The sequence below is a fragment of the Harpia harpyja genome, chromosome 4 (assembly GCF_026419915.1).
Source record: "Harpia harpyja isolate bHarHar1 chromosome 4, bHarHar1 primary haplotype, whole genome shotgun sequence".
NCBI classification, from domain to species: domain Eukaryota; kingdom Metazoa; phylum Chordata; class Aves; order Accipitriformes; family Accipitridae; genus Harpia; species Harpia harpyja.
In genome coordinates this window covers 43013819-43034486 of record NC_068943.1, presented here as the reverse complement: position 1 = coordinate 43034486, position 20668 = coordinate 43013819, and the positions used below count along the sequence as shown (strand labels likewise).

General features: G+C 44.7%; 1 protein-coding gene across 13 annotated transcripts in view; it reads left to right on the top strand.

Annotated features, from left to right (window-relative positions):
• Window positions 1–20668, top strand: part of GRAMD1B (GRAM domain containing 1B) — a 142461-nt gene that overhangs the window by 55672 nt on the left and 66121 nt on the right. For 2 of the 13 annotated variants that reach the window (XM_052786453.1, XM_052786451.1), the window contains one exon: window positions 12473–12516. The exons of 10 other annotated variants lie outside the window; for them this stretch is intronic. In XM_052786453.1, coding sequence (XP_052642413.1) covers window positions 12473–12500 — 28 coding nt within the window. In that variant the 3' untranslated portion in view covers window positions 12501–12516. Of the gene's footprint in view, window positions 1–12472; window positions 12517–20295; window positions 20482–20668 lie in introns of those variants that run through there. One more of the 13 variants, XM_052786445.1, reaches the window with a different exon arrangement.

Below are 20668 nucleotides of genomic sequence, written 5' to 3'. Positions count from 1 at the left end.
AAAATGATTTACACGAAAAACTAAATGTAAATCAAAATGATTTACATTAGAGGTCATATCAAAATGCAGGAGATGGGGAAGAGCAGTTAGTTTTTAAGATGTCTCGGTTTGATATGTCCTATATCTTGGCTGCAGCTTAATTAGCCCTCTAAACTGTGCAGTACCTTATTCTGCTAGTTCCAGGGCTGTGGGGCTTGTTTTTCCTTTGTGTAAGCTAGTAAGGGTTTCTCAAATAATGGATCAAAATTCATGAAAGAGAGCTTGCAAGGAGATTAGGGAATAGCTTAAGACATAAGCTTATGTCTTAAGACTTACATTATAGACTTATGTCATAGACTTATGACAGCTTAAGAAATTCTGTCGGTTGCTTGGATTCCCAGGAAGTTCTGTAAAGATCAGAAAAGAGGTCAAACTTTGAAGATGTGCCCAAATGACATCCTTGGGGTGTGTGTAAGAGGTCAGGATAAATTCCATATTTTATTTATGTACCCAGGGCTTGCTTATGCTGCATGTTCCTAGCCTGTGTCCCTTTCCCCTTGATACAAAGAAGTTGGCACTAACATACCATGCCCCTGTGTGCCTGCAAGTGGAGGCACAGCAAAGATTGCTACCTCTGTAGCTTCAGGGATAGTAGAAGGTTTTTTCTATTGGTTGGGGTAGCTGAAGGTAGACAGGTGAGAACTGAGAGCAAAAGGTGCCCATGTATGCTGGGTCTGTTCTTGAAAGAGCGGGGTAGGGGCTAACAGAGCCTTGTTTGTGTGTCTGGATGTGATGATTTTGCAAGGAACAGAGTGCAGGAGCTCTCTGTCACCTGGGCTACGCCAACCCATGCAGCATGGTGTGGGCCTCTTGCATTATTAAGGAGAAGAGCTTACTGGAGTAAAAGGGAATGGATGCTGTTTTAAAGGTGAGGATTAAGTAGAAGCCAGCTGCTGCTTTCCAGTAAGAGTGTAAAATATGGGGGGACTAGCTCACTGGTCTTTCCAACTGTGCTAGCTGTAAGGGATGCCTGAATTTCAAGTCCTTGATAGGAAGGATCCTAATGCTAGTTAAATCCCTGAGTAACTTTTAACCATCATGGATGGATGCCTTTAGGGAGGTTTTCAAAAGTGGTGCTAAAGACTTTGTGGAGAAGACTTGCAAGCTAATGAGCTCTCAGAGGGTCCCAGACCAGAACCCTGATGCTCTTGCAATAACTTTAGGGTGACTTTGGATTTAGATCTAGCTCCAAACTCCAAGTCAGTTGGACTTAATATTAAATAGAAAGTTTAACCAGAATGGCACAAGTCTCCTTTGTCATGTAGGAAGGATGGTTAATATTTAGATTCAGAGCTAGTACCCTTTTTCCCTTTTCACCTTCTGGTTGCTGCTGCTTCCTGAGCCCCAGCATTGATTCTCTGCTGTAGAAGTCAAGAGCAGCTTAAGATCAGCTCTCTTACACTTGGATTGCAAGATTGGCTACTGTCAGCAGAGTTAGCCTGAATGGAAGTATCACCTGCTCTCTGTTCCTCATATGCCGACATTGTTTTTTCTTTTAAAGATGGACTGTTGTTAATTGCAGAGTATGTCTATGGTCTGCTGTCAGTGGAGGTAAGGCTGTTCTTTTTGTAGAAAATCAGTATTGGATTTAATTCATCAAATTGTGCTACGCTTGCACTCTCTTTCATTCCTGTTCTCCTTTTATTTTAAGGAGACTGAATTGAGAGCACTTTGATTTGAAGCAAATTGAGGATAGTTCCTGTTGTTCCCTCCTCCATGACTGTGAGGGGTATGGAAGGACAGATACCCCTCCTTTGTGTGTCTTACTGGGGCCACAGATGAGGAGGAGACCTTGCAGGATTAATTGGCTTCCTTGTGCCTTTTCCTGTACTGGTGGTGGTTGTTGCTCAGCACATGGGAGCCTGAAGCTTTGAAGAGTTCAGAGCAAACTTGAGAACCGGGTAGTTTTATGCTCTCTAGAGTAACGTAGTCAAATATCATACCTCTGGGTATTAGCTGATTGCCACTCTTGAGACAGTTTTATTGATATCATGGATAGGTTTTGTGCAGACAATAGGTAAAATAGATTGTGTGAATCCCCACCATCACTAAAAAGAAATAACTATTAAAATTTGGCCTTCTGTTCCAAGCCATCATGGCAAAATGATACCTGCCTATTTCCCTTCTAAAAACAGTTAGCTCTCAGACAGAGCTTGTAGTGTGAGAAGCTGTGTATGCAGATCAGTAATGTAACTTCACAAGAAAAAGCATGATCTTACACTAGATATAACAGTAGGACAAACCAGGATTTGGATCTTGCTCCTCCATTTCCTGATCAGTTCTGACTCTATTGGACTAGTGTTAGTTAAGATTAGATAAACCCTAATGTGCCTTGCATATCACTGAATGCAGAGGAGGTCTGACAGACCTCACATGGCTGCGTCACTAGCTCGTGATGCTCAGGAACATGAGGAGGTGGTGAAGAGGCGTTTTAATGTCCTTCTTTTTCCCTGAGACACTGGGCAGACTCCTTACCCTTCCTTCCTGTTCCCAAGACCAGAAGTTTCAGTTGTGTAAGTGTACTTCACTTGCAGACCTTAAGTAATGGTCACCCCATTAGCTCTGTATCCTCTGGGAGTACTGTGATTCTCAGAATATTATGGCAGCTGTCTTGAAGCATGTGGAGAAGTGGCAGAGAAGGGATGCATTATAATTAACCATCCCCTTTCATCGGTCTCCAGTTCTGTATGTAAGCCTCCTTGGCCCTTGTTAGCAGGCTTTTTTGTGAAGTATGCTGTCAGCTGCTGAGCAGTTAGCAAGGTTTCACCTTACAACAAAGCATTCACTTGTGCCTTGGAGCCTTCCCTGTGTTGCTAACAGCAGGTCTGAGGGAGTGAGGCTACCAGCTGGATGCTGAAGAGCATGCTGGTATCTACAGCTTGGTGTGAGCTACTCAAAGATATTTCCCTGTACTCCTTGGACAGGGTTTCTTGGTGTAAATAACGTGCTTTGAAGTACCCAGGTTTTGCTGCCTCAACTCTACCAATGAGCGTTACAGTCAAGCCGTGGCTGTGGTGCAGAATGTATTGCACTTCCAGCTTTGTTTTCCGGCTTGCATGTTCTACCCAGGACTTCTTTTTAAGTAGTCATTGCTGTGAGATGCCAACTGGCTGTTGAGAGCGAGGCCGGTTGTTCAGAAGACTAACTTAGATTTGTTCTGCTTGCACCTCCTTCCATTTTAAACCAGATGTGGAGAAGGAGGGCATTCTGAGAGGAAAAGTGTTGGTATTAAGCCTGTTTTAGGGCCTTTTGAGATTATTTGGTCAACAATTAGACCATTTTCAGACAAAGGGCAAGATCAATAAAGACAGACAAGGCCATTGTGGGCTTCTGTTGCAGCACTAAAACTTCAATCCTGCTGTAAAATTAGCCATCAGAGAGTCTCAGAACTTAACTGATTTCAGCCTCTTGCAGCCAGAGCTAGGGGCTTCAAAGATGCAGAGAAGTGAGGGAGTTTCTAGGGAGCCTGATGCTTAATTCTGTTAGTGCGTGGCCAGGTTTATGCAGTGATGCAGGGAGTGACTGCTGTAGAACCTGTATTGCAGACTTCTACTTTAAATCTCTAGGCCAGAGTTTCCCAAGGTGTGGAACACATCCCTTTTGATGGGGATGCCTTTTTAAGCTGGGGTGTGTCCTGGGACACATCCAGGGGCTATAACTATCCTTCCAATTTTATTGCATGTGCACAAACTGAAGGGTCTGGGAATTTTAACTGCACCAGTGATCTCTCCCCTTCCTGATAACACTTGTAGAAATGAATGGATGCTAGAAATCAGTGCAGGGTTTCCTCAAAAAGAGCATCATGTAGGCAATACCTCTTTGTCTCCCTGTCAGAGAAACCCACCTTTCTTCATACTGGGAACATTTTAACTGAGATGTCATCAGAAACCAAGATGTACCTATGAGTCATGTCGTGAATGTGCCTGGCGCTTCCACTGCAAAGAAAAGCTCTCAAAGTACGTTGTTTGTTGCTTCCATCTTATGTGATGTGGCTGATTAATGCACTGCAGTAAAACAAAGGTGGTATTAAGAGAAAATGTGATGGGATGGTGTACAGCTCTTCAAGTCCCCTTTTTCTAATCCCTTTTCCATGTGAAGGGACAGGGATGTTTAGGGAAGCCTCTGGGCGAACAGCAGAAAAGCACATCTCAAAATATCATTCTGGAGTTCTGTGTTTCTTCTTTGGTCTTTAACCAGGTTCCTTCCTCTCTTTTCCCCCCAGATAGAATAACTGCAAATCTAGTTTGCCATGTGTTACTGAAATGTTTTGTTAATATTATTTGCATACAGCAATGCCTAGGATCCCTGGTTGTAGTCTGGGACCTGGTGTGCTATTTAAGTGGAAGCAAAAGGTGATCTTATCTGCACAGAACTCAAACTGTAAATCTAAGCCAACAGTCAGTTGATGGAGCAGACAAATAGTATGGGAGAATGCAGATAACAGAACTTGTCCTTTAGCTTCTCTGTGGCCTATGAAGCCAAAAAGCCAGTTTGAAAGGGGCGTTTCTCTCTTCAGAATACTGCCTGGGAGGTAGAAATGAGGCCTGTGTATCCACTTAGTAATCACCAATAAAAGACTAAAATGTGATGCCAAACAGACATCCCAGCTGAAGAGGGGATCATACAGCGTCTCAGCTTGTGCTGCTGTTGACTGCTCAAGTTAGCAGACTGAGATGGCGGTGTCTGTAAGGAGTACATAGCATCTCTTTTGCCATCCTTAGTACAGGGGTTTGTAATACCAGGCAGTGGAGTGAGAAGGGTGTCTCAAGGCAGTATCTGCTTGAGTTGCTATGGCTTTAATCTGCCTCGATTGTTAATAAGAGCTCAAAGCTTTCAAGCTTTACCTAATTATCCTGGAGATTAGATGGAGCAAAATCTCCTAATTTATAGTGACTTTTTTGACACACAGTGGGCACAGAAAAGAAGATAAATGCTCAAGTGACTAGGTAGGGAGGAGTATTGCAGGGATAAGCAAGTTAAAACGTACTTGTTGAGCCAATAAATTGATGGACAGGACTGGCCTATGTTGAAGGGCAGAAACTGAAGGCTTTTTTTTTTTTTTTTAGCTCTCCTACTTCAATTTTTTGAGAATCTGGGACCATAGTATATGTCTAAATCAGAACTGGCATTGCTGTTTACAGCCTTGGCTTTCTAGCTGATTGCTTAGGGAAGCTGAATGCCCAGAGGGAGGTTGATCATTCTGCCTAAGCTTCAGACTGCAGCTGGAGGAGAAAGTGCTGTTGACCCATGCTGCTGCTGCCTCAGCTTCCCCTGAGACTCTGGCAGGTTATGTGAGTGGTGGAAGGGGATCTGGGAATAGCTTTTTTCAGCTTGAATGCATGTGCTTCTGCCCTTACAGAGACCTTTACAGGCCCTTGTTTACAGTGCAGTCATCAGCTGTTTCTGAAACCTAGCTGCTGAGTGCAGGATATTTCTTCTTACTTTTCTGTAGGGACAGAAAAATTTCCCCAAAATCTAAGGGCACTTGTCTGAACTGGGAAATCAAATTATTTTGGATCTGCTTGGTGAAACATCCTCTTGCTCTTGTACGATAGCTGCTATCTGTTGTACAGATTGCTCTCAATGCAAGTCCCTGAACAAATCAGCTTTTTCGTAACTTTGCAGTCAGTACATAAGCACTTTATCATAGCCTCTTCCATGCTTTTAGTGCTACGTATCTTTGGTGTGTGCAAGTATTTGCAATGGTTACCTTGGAAAATACGTGCGTCTTTACACTTTATAGTTGGCTGTCTAAATGGGGAAATAGTAAGCATTCAAAATGAGTTGTAATACAAAATAAACAAACAATAGGGGGTGGGGAGGAGGGGAATCGTGTGGTGATGGTAAGTATGTTCTTAATTCTTGCTGCATTCCATGTCCACAGGAAATGAGATGCTATTTGGAAACGCACTGCACAAAGAGCTCCTTAAAGTAAGAGGTAGTTAAATGTTACGTACTTCACAAAGAGATCCCTGTAACTTTGTATTGTGCCTGCCTCTATTTACTTACTTCTTTCCACACTGAGATGAACCCCATTTAGCAGAGCATTGGACACAGTAAGAGGAGCTCATCTGTGTGTCCCTGGGAAGAAGTGTTAATTGATGCGGGTTTGTTGGTGGGAGACATGGGGGGTACCTGAATCATCAAGCATAAAGTACACAGGTTCCCCTATAGTGACCTGATAGCTCAGACTGAGCTGCACAGGCTGCTCTATTTACTAGTGGATCAGAGTCCTGGCAGAAAAGGCAATGAGCAGAAAAAGTTCCTTATAATGGGTCAAGCTGGGCTTGGAACATGGTTTTATGGACTCTATCTCTGCAGGCCATACTCTGGCTTCCTTCTGAGCTAAACACTCATGCTTTTTACCAAGAAGAAAACTGGTGGTGGTGTTGATGCTCAAACCAGTTATTCTCCCCCTGTTTCAGGAGACTTGGGAAAAGCTGTGTTAGCTTCCACCTGGTAATGGGCAGCCTAGTTCAAGAAAAATGGTAGCTGGTTAATTCTGGCCTTGAGAATTTCATTCTGGTAATTAACCTCAAATTCTTTTTGTTTCTATAGAGAATTCTTAATTGTGTCTTATCTCATAGCAGCAGCATATCTGGCAGAGATTTAAAGGCAGCTGTGCCTTTAAAATTGAATTGCCTGTGATGGAAGAAATTTGAGAGCAGAGGAAGACCAATGCCTCTTGCGCAGATCAAGCTCTTTGGAGATCTCTCCATAGCTCTGCCTTCTCATCAGCCTAGTCACTGCTCCTTTCCTCTGAGGCCAACTGCAGTGGCTACAATAATATCAGCAAAAGCGGTCCTAGAACTGTCTCAATGGTGGAATTACATCTTTCCACGGTGGATTTTGAGGTCACTGCTCTGTGCCACTTTTCCCCCAAAACTACTGTGCGTGTGTAAACAAGCTGGGATTCTATCCTCTTTCAATTCAACAGTGTTTTGCTCCCTTGCTGCTGAAGTGACGCTTCCTCAGGGTGCTGGGGAGCACATTGGCACTTGGACAGACTTCCCCATTTCTGCAGATGACTGTAACCGTGTGAGTGCTCACTGACCTCTGCATTTCTTTTCCTTCTCCTCTTTCCTTGTTTTTCCTCCCACCCATTTCTTTCTTGGCCTTTGCAGAGTATTTGTTGTGCGTTTTGGTGATAAGATGGCAGCATGTGTCTCCCCACTGCACCATGCATCATAACAAGGTCAGGCATTGTAATGGTACTAGCCAAGGTCAGTCCTTGAGCCCCTCTGCCTTTTTTTTTTTTTTTTTTCCCCTGTTCTCCTGCAAGTTTGACTTAATACTTTTCCTTAAGCCTTTTCTGCTGCTTGTTTTCTCTGCCTTCTGAAGTACCCTGTGCCAAATCCTTGGTTGTAGTATGCTCTGTTATGTGCTTTCTCTCCCTAACCCCTTCCTCTTGTTTACATGGTAGGCCATATGTAATATGGGCCTGCTTGAGGCATATGGGTCTAACAAAGTTTCCAGCATTATAAGATTTTGTTATTTCTTTACTCTGAAAAAGAATCTTTGCTTCAGGCTTAGAGATGTAAGCACTCTGACTTCTTTATGTGAGCTTGAGTAGGCTGTTGCTTTGTGCAGCACCTGCCATGCGTCAGTCCCTTCAGAAACTAGGGATCTTTATTCTGGGTTCCCCAATGGAGTGTAGCTTTGTGGTATGCAGCAGTGTGTGAAAACAGGCATCTTCTGTATTTGCAGCCTGGCATCCTTTGTTCTGCCCTGTTGCTGATGCCACTGCTACTGGAAGACCCCTTGCACATGCAAGGGGTAGTGAGTGTCTTGGGCTGTAGGAGGCTTTCAGTGCTGATGTGGAATACTTCTCTGTCTGCCAACTGGAAGCTTGTGTGTAAGACCTGGGTCTGGAGCCTCTGCTTTAGCTACTTTTTTCTGTCTCAGGTTTCAAAAATGAAGGATCCAGGACCTTTCTCTTCCTCATAAGAATTTGCAGCCATTTCTCTAGGGTTTTTATTCGTAAAGCCAAAATGTTGTGTTGTATGTTCTTGCTACAAGATTTTCACCCATTTACCTGAAACACACGAGGTTAGTTTTTTGCCCAGGATAGGATATTGTATTAGATGCCCCATGGGTCCAGATGACTACAGAAGGCTTTGTTTCTTTGGTGTGCTACCTATGTGTGTCTATGGATTATCCCTTGGGCAGTGTCAGCCCAAAGACTGAAGGTTGTTGGACTCCATATAAAGATTTAGCTTGACGTACTTTTGAAAGACCTAAGTTACAAAGGATCTGAAGTGTCTTGGCTGTTAGGCACTGTAAAGTACTCTGATTTGTCAAGACAAGATGTTCAGCATTATTCTGAGTGAAAATCGTGTTCTGTTAAGGTCTTGGGCTATGGTGTGATGTGACTTCTTTCATGCCATGAGTTATTTCAGAATAACTTGACCTAAATGAAAAGGGAGATGATCTGGCCATAATACTTCCGCCCAAGGTAATGAAGTCTTACTGCCTTTTCACCTGTGGCTGCAAGTTATTTGCAAAGGCAAGTAAAAACTAGAAGATGGCTTTTCATTTCCTGTCAAATTCACATCAAGGAGGAATTTCTCTATGAAGCATGCCATGAGTCATGAAGTATTCTGTTGTTAGCCTGCCCCTTTCAGAGTGAATGAGTCTCTTCTGGGGTGGGAGAGGTTATTGCACCATCTCAAGCAGATGGAAGGCTGAGAGTTCAAAACATGCAAGACAATGAAGGGAAAAAGAGCCAAAAGACTCTGTGTGAAAGCAGCAGCCCTCTTGCTCAAGAAAGCAGCAGTAGCAATCTGAATCATCCCAGTTTCTACCCTCCTGATACTGACCCTCTTTTTCCTTACACAATAGTATTCTTCCTTCTCCAAAGTCTCTATTAGGGAATTATTTTTCTTCACCTTTTGATGGAGGGGATCTTTTCTCTATTCTCTTCTTCCAGGGTAGCTGAAGGTACAGTGCTTCTGCTGTGGTGCTGTTCTACATTGCTGTCCTTTCCAAGACCCTAAGTTCTAACTTGCATGCCATGACAAACACTGTATTTACATAGCTTAGAAAGAAATGGCTTACAGGCACTTTCTGTTCTGTGTACAGTTTGACTACAGGTCCCATGATGCCAAGAGTGTGAAATGCATATTTTCTTTCTGGAAATGAAGTCTCACGTGACTTCCCAGCTGCTGCAGCAAAGAGGGAGTCCCTTCTGAGATTCCCCCCCAGGGAAATGGAGGTGTGCCCTAGCTTGCAGATGCTGTGATTGCATATGATTTTCTCTGACAGCAGAGGCTGTAGAGCTGCAGAACACTGACTTCAGAAGGGATTCAGGAGTTTATCCATCTGGCACATTTTCCTGGGGATCTGTATACTTGTACACTAAGGTGCATAACAGTTAAACTATCTCTTCCTTGCATTCTGGCATTCTTTGTAGCAGCTCTTTTTCTCTCACCGTAATGTTTCCTGATCTGCTTCTAGGTTTCCCTCCTGCTAGTTCTGTTACTAACAGGTTTTGCATGCATGTTTCACAGAGGCACAGGGTTGGTTGTTTGGGGTTTTTTTCGGTTTTTATTTTAATTTTTTTTTTTAACTGCTCCCCCAAATCCTGCAGACTTTCCTTTCTTGCAATATGGGAGAATCAAATTGTAGCTGAAGTGGCGCTTCACAGGTAGCATGTTGCATTCTGTGCCTGCAGGTCATGCACCTTTTCTAGGGAACTAATCTGTCTGAGCCTTCTAAGCCCCTTGTTTCCACTGTGTGGGTACTTAAAGTAAATTTTTCTGTTACCATGAATCTTTCAGAGGTGCCTCTGCTCTGGTTAGAGCAAAGCTAGAACTGTAATGATGGGCAGTAGTAAAGCCACAATGATATATGTATACAAAGGATGCCCTAATGGCTGTGAGTTGTGACAGTTTTTGACTGTTTGAAGGGACAGTGACACTTGCAGGTACTGCTTATAACAAGCAATGTTTTCTTATTTGTAAGATACCTTTTTGGAAGTAATTACAAGCTCAAACCCAGAGCTAACATGACTATTGCTGTAGCTATTTATAGAGCTTTGAATTCTTACCCAGACCTCAAGTGTGTCATAGTGGGTTGTACCCTTCCAAGAAGTGGACTTCCTCAGGAGATGTTTCCTGTTTGCTCTTAAGTTCGTGAGCTATTGCACCCTGCTGGAACTACAGATAGCCTCTGCTGTAAAAAGACTGCAACATGGAAATTCAGCTTTTTCTGAATTGCGAAGTCAGGCTTTACTGGTTCTCTAGCTTAGGATTTGCTGAAGGTCCTTCATGAGGCTGTTGGTTTGGGGTTTTTTTTCCCCCCCCATGCTGCTGGGAATACTTGTAGCCAAATGCACACAAATGAGTAGGCTGCCATTAAGGGACTTCAGTGGCCCCATAAAAGAGGGATTGGGGAGTAGATTGTCCACAGTGTGTGCATTTGCTGTTTGTGTATCTCTGTAACCACTGGATGTCTTATGGTTACTTTTTGGACTACTGTCATCAATGTTATAGCATAGGAGGTATTTGGAAATTCACCTAGTGCACAACAAGGATGACAATCCTTATCCTAGTGAGTGTAACTAACTCTGGTGGTGTGGTGGTATTTTTCCTACGTGGCATTGGATCAGGTATGTTGAAGCTGCATTATATGCACAGCCATGCTTGGGATGGAGATAGAGAAATATGTATATGCTCCTAAGATGGGCTTTATGTCCCTGACAAGCATGAGGTTGGTGTATTTGAATATGCTCCGTAAAAGGGTGAAGTGTGCCACCCTTGACTTGTGTACGCAGGTGACTGCATGAATGCATCACAACAGCAACACATAACAGAATTACACGTTTCCTGTATGCCAAGACAGGACTCGGTGGGAGTGTTCTCTGTGTATGTTGTATACTGATGGCCCTTGTTAGAGGTGGTTTAAGTGCTAAGTAATGTTGTCTGTCTGTGGATTGCTGGGCCCTCTTTACTGTTTACGTTGCATATCTGCATGATAGTGACATCTGTTACATAGATTCCAGTGCATACTAATGGCAGGACTGCAAAATACTTACTATAATAAAATGCAGTGGGTCTGCTCTGGGGATGCGTGTGCGTGTGTGTATGCCTGTGCGCAAGGGAATAGTAGTGGTATGGTTTTGCAGAGACTACATAGCTGCCCTTCAACGTGCGTAAACAGTTTAGTGTGTTGTAAATCATTTGCCGGTGCCCCTTGTCTTTGTGTACTATACTGTGGTGCCTGCTGTGTGCCTGAGCGCAGCGTGCTGCAGTGTTGTATGAATAAGCACTTTAAAGCAGTGATATTTCGAGCCCTCAGAGGCTCTTAATTTGACTGAGCTCTGCGGTGTTTTTTCTACCTCCCTCCCAGCCAGAATTGCTCACGTCTGTCTGGTTTGCTAGTGCCAGAGAGCTCTGAGGAGCTGTGTACAACGGTTCCTGGGCTGGCTAGCTAATAGGCTCCAGACTGATTTACTGTAGTAAAGTAGGCCAGGAGGAGCCTGCAGGACCGGGGAGGGAGAAGCTCGGTGATGAACGGGGCGGCGTGAAGTCACTCTACTCCACCAATCCGGGCCCGCCTCAGCCAGGCAGGGCCCCGGCAGCTACGGATGCCTCTGGATGCTGGGACAAATTTTACCTTAGATGATGATTTGATATTTTCAGTCTGAGCTGAGAGTGTGCACCAAAGAGTTCCTAGTTTAGGCCCAATCATTTCTGAGTGTTACTTTGAGGTGAGTGTTCTCAGTAGGGTGCAGATGACTAGCTTCCACCTTGCATTTTTTTCTGTGCACGTGCAAATCTCTCTCTTCAAATGGTCTGTCTCTGGTATGCTTATTTTGCACCATTGCTTCTCTACCTGTCTGGCTGACCCCTTTCACTCTTTCCTTTCAGAAGCTGCCTCTTCCTTCCCTACTTCCATCTTCTTCATGTCTGATCACTCCTCCTTTACCTGTGCACTGCCCAGAACCCACTTGCTTTCATCCTTTCTCCTGATTCCTCAAGTACCCATTTGGGGGGTTGGTTGTGTCACTCTCCCTTCCCATAGAGCAAGAAGGAGAAAGAGCAGCATGTCTGGAAGATGGGTGACTTGCCTGCTCCCTGCAGAAGCTCAGACTTCAAAAGGAAGCTGGGAGGAGGGTCCTCTCTGTTACTCAGCATCCTACTTAGACCTTTGGGTGGTGGCAGGGGGGAGGAGTTGGGGCGGGGGAGGGGGGGTGGCAATGACTGAGGTCATGTGCCAGACTCCAGTTAAGTATCTAAATCGGGACCATCTGCTTGAGATGCTTTTTCTGCCCAACTTTGGGGGCAGGACGGAAAACTTGGGACTAGCTCTTAAGTAATTTTCTTATTGTTCTCATCCTCCTGTCAAGTTGTTTGTCTTCTCTTCTTCATCCTCTTTTGACTTTCCCTTTCTCTCCCCTCCCTTCTCCTTCAATGCTCTTGTTTACTAATAGGCCAAGCAGAAAACATGGAGACGTCTGATATGGCGACAGCAAAGGTAGGATGGAAATGCTGCCGGCCTCACTGTGCGTAAGTGGTTTCGCTTGGCAACTTCTTACTTTGTCTATCAACATATTTACTTTCTCCTGACCCTTTTCCCTGATGCTGGGAGTGGTACTAGTGCTGGGGTTGATGATGAGATTCAGGTTCTGGGAGGAAGTTACATTGTGGCCACAGTATCTGTTTGTTGCTTTTCTTGTAAGATTTGAGAAAATCTTGAAATGTTGATGTTCTAGGCGAAGGTCGTGGGTGGGAGAGAAATACAGGAGTCTGCATTACTGTCAGTAGCAGTTTGTCCATGAAGCCAAGAAGGGAGTGGGGATGCTGGCAGAAGCCTGCTTTGCTGTTGTATGAGAAAGGGACACTAGAGGGTGCTTTAGGGGCAGGATTCCCATTCCCGGGGACGTTGTGTGCGTAGAAATGCCTTTTGGCAGCCTTCTTTCTTTCCTTTCGGTTTTTTTTTTTTTTTTTTCTTTTTAAAGGATCTCGGCGGAGTGCCGAGTGAGAAAGTAATTCGAGCTTATAGATGCATCCGCCCTTTTCTGTGAGGTTTCTCTGTTGCCTGTGCTGCTTGCTTTTTACCAGGTTGTAGGTTTTCCTTTCCTTGTGGGCTGGCAGACTGGAAATCTGTAGGAATGGAACTGGATGGATTGAGATGGGCTTGTGAGGTGGAAATGGGAGATGTATACCATGCATGGCTTCAGCATGAAGCCCATGTGAGACCTGGGAAGTACAAGGCTGCCTCACCATTGACTGGTTGTATCTCGTGGCAGGGGCCACTGGTTATGTCTTCACAGCAAACAGTTTGTTTTCTAGTATGAGCCTGCCACTAATGTGACTTCCCTTGGCATCAGAACAAGGCTAAAGTGCAGGGAATGTGTCTGCAAAAATGTATCTTGTGCTTTAATCTCAGCAGGGTCTGAAATTAAGCATGGTTGAAAAGACCTGTAGCTTGGAAAGAGTGGGAAATGGCATTACTAGTTTTAAACCTCTGCTTTTGAGCTTGCACTGAACTGGATGCTCTAGCATGGCAATATAGCTTGCTGTGTTCCAGGACGCAACTGCTCTACCTGGGGGTAGAAGTCCATGGTTACCCTCCCCCCCCCCCCCCGTGGTGCTGTTAACAGATTGTAGGGCTTATTCTTATGTCTTGGCTAGAATTCAAGTTGAGTTTGAGTTTTCCTTTTTCACGTTTGTTTCTGCTAAATACTGTAGACTTTTCTAAATACTGTAGACTTTTCAATTCTGTTTTCCAGAAGCCTGGGTGACACTGGTGAACAGCTGCCCTGTTTTGCCCTGGGACTGGGTTGCATGTCAGTGCAGGTTTTGAGGTTTTTAGTGTCTGTCAATAAATTGTGTGAAGTACTTCTGGATAAATGTTGCTTTATAAAGGTGAAATCATCCTCACTATCATGTTTGCTCAAGCTTCAACGGCTTGTCACTGCAAACCCACTTACAGTTGTAGTACTTGAAAAAAAATTACCACTGAGAATGCTGAAGAGCCAGTGGCATTGGAGCCAATTGAAAATGATACTCCATTTCAATAGCAGCTGTTGTGGCATTTTGAGGGACTCCAGCTTTTCTATGTTGAAAACCAGACATTTTCAAAGACAAAACCAACAAAGTCACTTTAAAATTCTTTTTGTCTGTACCTGGGGTTTTTTTATAGTTTCTTGGTTTTAATTAAAGGGAAACATGATCTACAGTGTTGAAGCACCATCTCAGTGTGAATGTACTGAAAACTGAAAAAAAAAAACAAAACAAAACCCCTGAAAAAGTATGTTTTTGGGAAAATGTATCTTGAGTGAAAAACTGAATCTAGTTTGAACCTTCTAAACCAGATATGTCTTGGAAATTAGTTATGATGGAAATATTACTGGAATGTGTACAGGTTTATTTGGACTTATACTATGGCAAGTGCTAATGTTTAGTCCCCTATTCTGTGTTGAAACCCAAATGTTTTTCCATGGTCTGTTTTCTTTTCTGAGTTTGTGTCTGTTACTGTTGGTTTGGAGCCTCCAAGGGGTGCTATTCATTTTGCTTAATTTCTGCTGGGGTTAGGCTGGGCCCTGGGCTAGCAAAGAACTGAGAAGGTTTAACAGATTTGTTTTCTCAGTCTGACATGATGCCAAAAGCAGCCATGGGATGTAATATCAGGATGTTACTTCCATGGCTGCTCTCCATTGTGTTGCACTGTCACTTCCTTTTCTGCTGGGGCACCTTTCAGGGTATCTCAAGAACTGGCATTTCTTGACATGCTGAAGAATGGTACCATATTTAGTGCATTAAAAATAGAGGAGTGCAGCTTTTACTATTTTGTAGCCTGTGGTTTTAATCCCAGGGTAATCAATCATTCATCCTCATCTTGAGGCTTTTCAGAACTGTTAGTGGAATCAGAAAACTTTGTCCCTTGTATGCTATGGGGCACCTTGCTTTGGGATTGTCACATGGTGTCACGTCACCTGGCAGCTTTGCTTATATGGTGCCCTGCTAAAAGTAGGAACCCTGATTAACCCTGATTGTTTTGTCCCTGCTCCCTGCTGAGTGCCAATGGGAAAAGTAGTTAACCTGTTAAAGAGGAAAAAAAAAAAAAAAGAAAAATCAGGCCAATGTGAAGCTAGAATGCTTCCTGGGAAAGCATGAATCACTTTCCAGGTAATCAGCTAGTGGAAATGAGGAACATAAATCAGCTGACTTTCATTGCCCTGATTCTGAAAGTTTCTTGTTCCTTGTACTGCAAGTACATACATGGGAAGTCCTCAGACCTTTTAGGGTTGGATGGGGGGAGATATTTAAGCACCTGGTTTACTTGTTGCATCTTGAAGGAAATGTGTTCCTCTTATGAGCTGTAATGGGAATGATGAGCGAAGCCAGACAAGATGCCTATTTTACAGTACTGCAAAGCTTTTGCTTAGAGACTATTTCCTTGGCTTTTATTAGGTAGCAGTTGCTCAGGCTGGAATTGCTTGGAGAAGTATGTGTAAGGGGAAAAGGATGATAGGGTAATGCAAAACAGCTGGTATGTGAATAAAAGTGCTAACTGTTAAATACTGTTGTATGACTTTTAATTTCTGTAGTTGCCTCTGTGCTTCCAGCTTTCATCCAGGCCCTGACAAGGGAGGCAAAATAAATGCTGCGTACAAATTGCCTGTTTCTTGCCACCTGACCAGAATGCAAGAGAACACCAAGACCTAATTCATTACTGCCTGTCACTTTGTACAGATGTTCTTGCCTGTGCAGAGGGCATGTAAAGCACTGTCTCATCTGGACAGTACCATTTAGTATTTCTTTCCTCCAAGCTGGAGGTCAGGAAAAAAAGTAACTCTGTTTTTGTGTATTGCAGCCCTAACTTTTTTTTTTTTTTTTCCATTCACGGCTCCTTGACAGTTACAGGTCAGGAAAGCATCCATTCTTTTTTCTAACTCCTTTTTTCTGCTACTCATAATCTCCAAGTCTGTCTTCAGTTTGAGAAAGTTCTGCATGGTTTTTACTCTGTTGCTGTTTTTAGTGTTTGTGTGTGCTGTTTGACTTCCTCATCCTGACTGGCGGTGGAAGCAACTAGAAGCCACAAGGGAGGCTGTATTCATGGTATTCTTGCTCTGGACCAGAAGTACTCAAAATGTTACTGGCAGTAGGCCAGGATCCAAATTATCTTGTTTAATCCTTTCTGAAGTTTGAGAATTTTGCCTGGGGGAAGGGACAGGGGATGAGGCAGGACAACTGACACCATGTAAACTTGTCTTACTCTTATTTACTGTTTATGCTTCGCAAATGATGTAGCTAATATTTTGCAATTAAAAAAGGAGACCCGTTTCCCAAACAATCAAAATTCTATTGCAATAAGCAAAGTCTTTGACTCACAGATTTTATGGCTAGAAGGGAAAATTATGAACATTTAATCTAACATCCTGTATGAAGGGCGGTCACTGGTGAAAATATACATGTGGCTTTGTAAATAGGTCAAATACGAATGAGTACAAAGAAGGAGATTGGTATGGGAAGAAATCATGAAAAACTTGGGTTGAGGTGAGGGAAGAAGGTGATCTGATGACTTTAGATATGAAAGGGAGCTGAGAAGAGAACACAACACTGAAAGATGTGAAGGCAGTCAAAAATGTTACGAAATAGCTGATGGAGGAGGGATAGAAATAAAGAAGGAAATGAGAGGAGAAGGAAGTAGGAGCAGGTGTAGAGAAGGGTGGTGTTTAGCAAGAGGCAAAAGATGCAGTTTTTATATGGGCACAGAGGTGGCAGTCAACAGAGGGCCATGAGAGGCACAACTGCAGCATCCTGTAGAGAGGGAGAGGTGTGGGTGAGGGAGGAAGGACGGGCTGATGAGAGGTGGGTTACAGAAGTTGTAGGCGCTCAACTTGTTTGATGATCCTGGTGCTCTAGTTAAGCATTTGTACTTTGGGGACTACTGCCTTTCTCGGCAGAAGTGAAGGGCACCTCTGTGTGTTTCAGAGCTGCTGTTGAATTCAGAGATTTTGGTTAGGCAAGGGAGGAGAGGCCGTGGTAGGTGAGACATAAAGGAGACAATATTGTTGTGGTGTTTTCAGGATTTTGTCATAGCTAATGTTGGCCAAAAAGACACCCGCTTTCAGAAATCTTTCACTGTTTTCAACCATTATGCTTGTTTTCATGAAACATGAAAACAAACTAAAAGGAAAAACAATGTTTATGCTTTTATTACTATTTTTTTTTTTTTTACTATTCATATGGAAAAATAAAGAATTTTTACCACAATAACAAAGGCTTGGGAAAGGTCTTTTGCATGCAAAACATAGTCATCAAAGATTTGTCACTTATATTGACATTTATACAAATCCAAAACGATGTATCATTGATGCTTATTACAACTATTTAAGGAATGTCTCCTTACAACTTGTAGTTCCACAGGTGAGTGAAAAGACATGGATTATAGGATTTACCTATTTTCAAAACAGAGTTCTGTAGCAGAGCCGGAAGTGGGTTTGGATCTTCCAAGCTGCGGTTCTGACTATGCCTTTTTCTGTTTTCCCATTTTCCTGTTTTGTGGGATGGATGCTCGGGATGGAGTAGGTAGATAATTTATCTGGAATTCAACTTGCGTATGCCTTCTAAGTATTCTTAGCATTGCGGAGGTGGACAGGGTGGCTGTGCATAGCCTATCTCTCTTGATACCTACATATGCTCTTTTGTTACTTAAATTTTAATATCTTTTTTTTTTTTTTTCCCCTGGAGTGGTTATGTGCAAAGGATGGAGAAAAAGGAAAGGGCTTGCCCATGCAGCATTAGCTGACACAGGTGGACCAGTCAAGTGAATGTGGAATTGAGGCTGTAAATAGCAGTGACAAGCAGGGTCATCTGCTTGGGGTTCTGTGAAGATGGTGGGTGACCCACGGTCCCTTCACCAAGGCTCCTGCTGCGAGGATTTGAGAGAGCAGATCCCAGCTGGATTGTGGCAGAGGTGGCTGTACCTGCAAGCCAGATGCTTAAACAGATGCTTTCTTCTAAGTGGTCTGTCTCCTTTGATAACTTCCAAACTCTCATGTTATTTAAAAAAAAAAAAAGTACATGACTGCTTATCTCTTAATACCTTTCTTGCCTGAGCTTTGATTTCTAAACATGTGACTCTGCAGCATTAGTCTGTCCCAGATTTGCTGAGCTTGCAGGTCTCCTGACCCATTTTACAGCATTGTGATTTGCTTCCCTCCTTGACAACCTGCAGGCCACAGATGCAAAGCATCTCATGGAGAAAAGCAGAGTCTAAGCCAGGCATCCAACATAGGTTGGACTTAATGAGTGCTGAATCTGGGATTATGTGGGGTGAGATTTGAGTGTGTTTTTTCCCATGCTGTTTGTCATGTGGAAATGCATGTGCCCAGCTTTTGGGCTAAGTTAATGCTTTTTGTCTAGAAATAAACAAAAAGGCATGTCATAAAGTTCATGTTGGAAATAATTCTCAAAGCAGGTGTTTCAAGTCTCTCGGCCTTGTGTGGGGCTCTCCTGCAGGGTACCGTCCATCACTTTTCTCCACGAACAGACTGGAAGACAGTTTTATGCAAGATGCAGTTTCACACTAGTTGCTTCCTTCTGCAGCAGTCACACCAAGCATGATGGTATTTAATAATGAAGCAAATGGTGCAATGTCACAAGTGTTTGGGAAGCTATTTGGAGGGAGTTAGCACTGAGTCGAGCTTTGCGACTCACCTCCCCAGAAAGACATTTCAATGTTACTTGCACAGTTTCTGAAACTTCAGCCCCACTGCCATGATCCTGTTTCCCTTCACCTGCCCTGGAATGACCAAAGCCCTACAGAAGTGACTTTCTGCTGTATTCAGAACTGGAACTTTGCTTTTGTCCATCTGTTCAGGACTTGGGAGAATGAGTAAAAAGATTGGGTGCTTTTATTAAGCAAAATATGGAAGTGGAGAAGCATGTGTTTGTTACTTCCCAAAGGGGACGTAGGCATCCCAGTCTCAATGTTTCCTCAGGCAATAAGGACAAATTTCACAGAAAGCTTTGTGAACCAGAACAGAGACTTTGAACTAGTACCCCTGGTACTCCCCTCTCCACTGTAAGGTGAACAGAATGGAGGTGGTGATTTTAAAGGTCAAGATTTTTGTATCATTCCCTATGGAGACATCAGCTGCAGTTACTGGCATGGGTAGGGGGGGTGTGAGTAGGTGCAGACGTTGAGTTTGGGTGCAAAAGAATGACAAATAGCATAAAAAAAACCTCCTTCAGGATAGTAGAATCTCTTTATTTTCACATAACTGACTGCTGTCTTTCCTTTACCACCCCTGAAATTGCTGAATCCTAGGTTCATAAGCAAGAGTCTGTTTCTTTCCCTAGACCAAAGATGTGTGGTGTGGGGAGTATGGGTGTGTGTTCACCCTCGGACACTCCCAAGCTTCACTCTTTGAAGTTCTTTAGATGATCCTTTACTAAGCAATAGTTAAACTGTAGGTTATTTGAGAGATACTGCCATTTTCCCTAACAATTTGTGTGCCTGGGCAGTGGAGCAGTAGGCTATGTTTAGATCCTGCAAGATAAACAGAAGAATTCCCAGGGAAAGTGTAGTGTATTGCAGGAAACGAGAGGGTGATGTAATTACTGGCCCTTCTTCCCCCTTTTGGTCAGGCCTTGCCCAGGGTGCCCAGCCCTCTGTGTGCTGTGGTGCCAAAGATCTTTATTTTATGGTGTGGGGGAAGAGGTCTTGACTCTGCTGCAATAAGTGATGCTGTACCACTGACTGTTGTTGTTTGGGCGAATGCTGGTGGTGGGTGTCGTGAGGGTAAGAGACTCCCCCCCACTTCCATTTCAGCGCAGGAACTTGTCTCCTGCCTCTCTGAAAATTTCCCTTTCAATTAAGCACTCCCTTCGCTTTCTGGAGCGGTTGTTACGCAGCCTGCAGTCGGAGCGGCGGGTTAGTTAATCCCCACGCAAAGAACGAGAGGGAGCCCGGGGGGGGCGGGGGTCACTCTGCCTGCCCGACCACTGGGAGGGCCGAGAGGCCGGGCAGGCGCGCTCCCCTTTTCCGAGCTCCCCACCGAAGGGAGCCGCGGCCGCGGGTGGGAGCCCCGCTGCAGGGCGGGCGGGGACCGAGTGCCGCCTCCCCCCTCCCCCCCGGGGGGGGCGGCGCGGCGGGGCCGCCCGGCTGCCATGGCATGCTGCGCGACGCGCTGTCCTGCCGGTGCTGCACATGCTCAGGAGAGAGCGGGGCGGCTCAGCCCCTGGCGCTGCTGGTGCGGGGAGCCCTCTGCCTCTCGGCGGGGGTCTGGGGGGGGGCCGACGGCGGGAGGCGGCCGTGCCCCGGCGCGGGGGGCTCTGCGCATGGGGCTCGGCGCTCCCCGGGGGACGCTCGCCGGCCGGGTCTCCTCCAATATGTCCTGGGACCTCTGGAGCTGTCAGTGGGCAGACAAGGACACGGGCATCGGATTATCGTGACTGTACTAATGAAAGGGTTCAAGCTCGCCTGGTAAGCAGAGCGCTGGGGAAAGGGCGCGATGCGGTCACCCCCCCCGAAATCTTCCTCCTTCCCAGCCCCGCGGCGCGCCGCAGCGGCGGGGGGAGGCGGAGGGAAGGGATGCGCTTCGCTAAGTTGGCCGGTGCCTGCGCCGCAAAGCTCGGGCCGCTGCAGCACCGCCGCCGAGGGGACATCTCTC